General features: G+C 40.9%; 1 protein-coding gene across 8 annotated transcripts in view; it reads right to left on the reverse strand.

The window, feature by feature from the left end:
• si:dkey-172j4.3 (diacylglycerol kinase delta) overlaps nucleotides 1-5,000 on the reverse strand; it is an 87,715-nt gene that overhangs the window by 26,013 nt on the left and 56,702 nt on the right. For all 8 annotated transcript variants that reach the window (XM_042069740.1, XM_042069744.1, XM_042069745.1 and 5 more), the window contains 3 exons: nucleotides 3,132-3,234; nucleotides 2,032-2,191; nucleotides 1,276-1,384 (listed from right to left, as the gene is read on the reverse strand). In XM_042069740.1, coding sequence (XP_041925674.1) covers nucleotides 1,276-1,384; nucleotides 2,032-2,191; nucleotides 3,132-3,234 — 372 coding nt within the window. The remainder of the gene's footprint in view (nucleotides 1-1,275; nucleotides 1,385-2,031; nucleotides 2,192-3,131; nucleotides 3,235-5,000) is intronic.

Below are 5,000 nucleotides of genomic sequence, written 5' to 3' on the forward strand. Positions count from 1 at the left end.
ACTTCTTAAAATGATGTAATACGCTTTTATATTAATGGTAAGGTACCTTACAATTATAATTGATTGGCAAGCAGCTGCTGTTACTTCTGTTTAATGCGGTATTGATAGATAGATAGATACTCTATTGATCCCCAGGGGAAATTAAAGGTTCAAATAAAAAAGAAAATGCCATTGGTTAATGTTTTCAATAAAAAGCAACCTATCTGCAATGAACAGAGAGAGATTTAGATACAGTATGGTGGGGAAGCAACGTAATAAATGGGCACCAAGCTTCTCGTCAGAGGAACTTGAAGTTTTGCTGGACGAGGTGAGCTTGCGCAAGGTGACACCGTTTTCCAGCTTTCGGAATAACTTGTGTAACAGCAACAAAAAAGAGCTATGGAGCGACATGGACTACACAGCGTTTCTGATTCAATACAAGGACACGTTGGATCGCTGCCATAGGCCTAGTTGGTCGCTTACTGGACACCATCATGCTTACCCATTTATAGATCTTAGCCATTTAGAGGCAAATTCTTTGCCAGCTTTTAATTATCAAAAGTGATTGCCAATTTGAACGCTTTAATGACATTACTAAATAGCCTAGGCTAATTACCACCATATTAGTTCTGATACCAAATAAAGTAAACTTCATAAATAGGCCTGCATCCATTGCGAACATATTTTATTAGTCTTAAAATGTCCATAACATAAAATCATCGTTGAGCCACAACATTGTCAACATACTGTCGGCCTACCATAGTTTGACTTGTACTGCGCTGCGCTGATTTCTAAAGACTGCTGCACAGTGGCAGCGACTAGCGTCTTGAGAGCTCAAACAACGCTAAGAGAGAGCTTACGAATGGTCCAGACCAACCTTACGAAAGTGTGACTTACAGAAGATATACTTAGCGTACGAACGTGTCGGGAATCGTGCCATAATGTTAAGAGATAGGTTAAGGAATAGGTTAAGAACTACTGTACTTAGCGATAAGAACGTTTTGGGGAACCGGCCCCAGATCATTAGTGATATCACCTGTGTTAAGTGCACAGGTAGAAAGAATATATGGCAGGACTTTTACTTTCTGGAACTGGGATGTCCCCCTCTTCATTTGCATGATTTTTACATAAGCTGGGAGTTGTACAATACAAATAATAATTTAAAAAATCAGTCAATCAGTCATCAAGTCAGTTATGGCTGTTAAGGCCATGTTCGAAGGAAAACAAATGTTCCACTTTGTATCACACACACACACACACACACACACACACACACACACACACACACACACACACCTGTTTATGGAGTCCTAGTTTGTCCAGTTCAGAAAGAACCCACCCAACACTTCCGTCTCCCCCACATACTATGACACGGAACGTCACAAACTTCTGGAAGAGTCGCAATCTGCAGGAAACAATAGAACACAGCTCTGTGTTAGCAGGGAACACAACAGAAACACAACAGAACACAGTTCTGTGTTAGCAGTGAACACAACAGAAACACAACAGAACACAGTTCTGTGTTAGCAGTGAACACTAGAACACATCTATATGTTAGCAGGAAACACAACAGAAGGGAGCGTGGCTATGTTCCCACAGCCCTATGTTCCCATAGACTAACCCTAAACCTAAACCTAAACCTAACCCTAACCCTAAACCAAACCCTAACCCTAACCTAGAAATGTGGGAACGTAGGGCTGTGGGACCATTGGGCACATTGAGCACACACACACACACACACACACACACACACACACACACACACACACACACACACACACGAACACACACACACACACGAACACGCACACACACACACACACACACACACACACACACACACACACACACACACACACACACACACACACATACTCACCTGAAACACAGAGACATTCACACTCACAGCCACACATACACCCAACACCACTCTCAGTCCCTCCATAAACAAACACACACACACACACACACACACACACACACACACACACACACACACACACACACACACACACACACACACACACTCCTCTGTCCCTCTGCGTCCCCTACCCGAGCTGCGGTCCTCCGTTCATCAGGTCGAACACCTGGGCGGGGTTCAGCAGCTGTTTGAACTTGCGCAGGAACTTGACCCCCTGGTTGTCTCCGCTCTTAGAGTTGACCAGGACCAGCAATGGGCTGGAGCAGGCTGGACTACCGGCCTTCCAGAAGCCTGGAGTGGGGTCGAAAGAGGAGTACAGACAGTGATGAGGGAAGCGCAATATACTCCTTTTTAACTGTATTCTATTTATTGATGTGTGTATGTTATGTGTTAGATAAATAGTGCTGTAGATGTCTGGTTCAATGTTTGTGTTGTGGATTACGTATGTGTCAACATGCCTGTACTGTAAAACAAATTGCCTCTCGAGGACATTACTGTAAAGTTTTCTAAGTCTAAGTATTTTTTGTAAGTGTGTATTTAAATGTTTGCCATGGATGATGATGTTTATAAAGAGACCACTTGCTAATGTCATCCAACGGTTGCTGAGTGACATTCGAATGAGTTGACGGTCATATTCAAAATTAAGAGACCATCAATTATGACCATCAACTCATTTGAATGTCATTTTTTTCCAGAGATGTATATTTCACTTCATACATTCCTAATTCTTGATTTTCCATTACCTTGAAATATATAAAATAAATTGCCCTGTATTTCAACAAAGAGTTATTACATAACAGGCAGCGTTGGGTGAGATTAGAAACAAACACAAAAGTGTTGGCACGAAAGTGCAATTTCCCTCTCAGAAATTGCATAAGAGCGACCTTTTGAAATGGGAAACGTTACATGGCAGTGAAGCTTAATTTGAAATTTAAATGTGGCCTTTATTGTAATAGACAATTTCAGTAACAGACAAACACTAGCCTGTGAAACCACCACTTTGAGAGTCTCAGGCTATCTGGTCGAAATGCAGCATCCACACACTTGTATGGTAATTTTCTGGGCTGTTATGCACCTATACACACACACACAAACACACACACACACACGCTTGTATGGTAATTTTCTGGGCTGAGTGGGCAGATGTGCTCAGTGAGAACAAATATTTACATATGGAGCACAGGTGAGGTTACAGTACGTGGTATGGATGCGGTTGCTGAGGCGACCTCACCGTCAGAATCAATGCTGTTGAGAGCGGTGGGCGGTAGGATGGACACTCTGCTCTGGCCCAGGGGGCACTGCTTCCCCAGCAGCTCCTTACAGCTGTTATGCACCTACACACACACACACACACACACACACACACACACACACACACACACACACACACACACAAACACACACACACACACACATAATCAATTTGCAAAGAATGAAGAATATACATCCATCATACCATAAGTCAAAGTATTGGATAATAAGAAAATTTGACAAACAGCACTTCAAATGAGGCCAATACTGCAGCTGTGAGCAGCTCTGCATGTAAAGTGTGTTAGTCTACACTACAGCATCAACTCTCCACAATCTGAGTGTGTGTGTGTGTGTGTGTGTGTGTGTGTGTGTGTGTGTGTTTGTGTGTGTGTGTGTGTGTGTGAGTGTGTGTGTGTGTGTGTGTGTGTGTGTGTGTGTGTGTGTGTGTGTGTGTGTGTGTGAGAGAGAGAGTGTGACTGTGTGTGTGTGTGTGTGTGTGTGTGTGTGTGTGTGTTCATCTTCTGCAGGTCCTGCAGCTCTAGTCAGCGGAGATTATAATTCATATGACACAGTGACTATGTACATAACGTTTCCCGTTGAACTGAAAGCCATCACACAAGCTGTCGTGAAAAAAACAAACATTTTTATTGAGTTACTTTAGAGCTGAGTTATGATCTAAACTAATTTATATTCCACAGATATAGGCTTGTATAGATTTACTACTCTTCTGCTCTGCTGTTTACAACAGCAACATATTCACAATGGAGACACACTGTGAAAGGGATGCTGTGCTACCAGGGTGGCCATAGCAGAGGCTGTGGTGTGTATTTGCTTTTTTTGGTTTAAGCAGTTTATTTTTGGAATAATAATACAGTTTTTCTCGATTGCTTTTACCTGCTTAAGTAAACTGGAACCCACTTGGTCTTCATGACTACTTTCTTTGCACAGCAGAAGTAATCTCTTGCGAATGTGTTCACACATTTTCATTGGGTTCACACATTTCTCACACCCTTTTGCAAAACAGTTAGCACAGGTGTCATTCAAAAGCCCCAAACTCTATTGGTTTTCCCATGCTAAACAAAAGGAAAACATCTTTTCACAGGTGGTATAGATTCCTTGCATAAGTCTGAATCTCTGATACACCTGTGTGAAACTCCTTTGCACAATTCTTCAATCAGTAATCCTTCATTTTACATAAGAGATGTCTGTTTTGTGTTGCTATTTGCAAGTATGGATCTAATGCACATGTAGACAAAGCACTGTATTGCCTATTTGGTGGAGAAAACAGTACAAAAAGTGTTTACTGTAGGTTTATTTTGATGAAAGTTGTAGTTCAATGAAATTTACAGTATCTTGCTAGGTGTTTGCTGTATGTCTTACACGTCAATGACAGTTACATCTTGGGAGGAATGAATAAATTATTTTTTATTCAGTACATTTTTTCTTTTCACAGTTTTTTTCTGATACCAGAAAAATGAGAAAGTAATGGAACAGACATAGCAAAAATGCTCATTTTGAGAACTAGATTTTGCATTTTGTTGTCAAGTGTGTAATGATTGATTAAAGAGTGTTTTTGAATTGGCAACAAGTTGTAGTGTTTGAAGGCAAGATTTGCTTTTGCTGCATGTTTTAAGTGTTTTGAGAGAGTAACAGCCTTTTGCAAGCAAAATGTGTCATTTTGTCCAGAGTGCTTTTGTTCAGACACGGGTGTTAACTGTTTTGAGAACGTGATGTCAGAGTTGACACAGGTATCAAAACGATCGAGAAAAACTGTAATAGCAAAATAACATAAAAAGCCATTTTATTGCTGTAATAGTTGTATATCTGCAAAAAAAAAAAAAGTTGGAAT

This window comes from Alosa sapidissima, chromosome 18 (genome assembly GCF_018492685.1).
Source record: "Alosa sapidissima isolate fAloSap1 chromosome 18, fAloSap1.pri, whole genome shotgun sequence".
Taxonomy (NCBI): Eukaryota; Metazoa; Chordata; class Actinopteri; order Clupeiformes; family Clupeidae; genus Alosa; species Alosa sapidissima.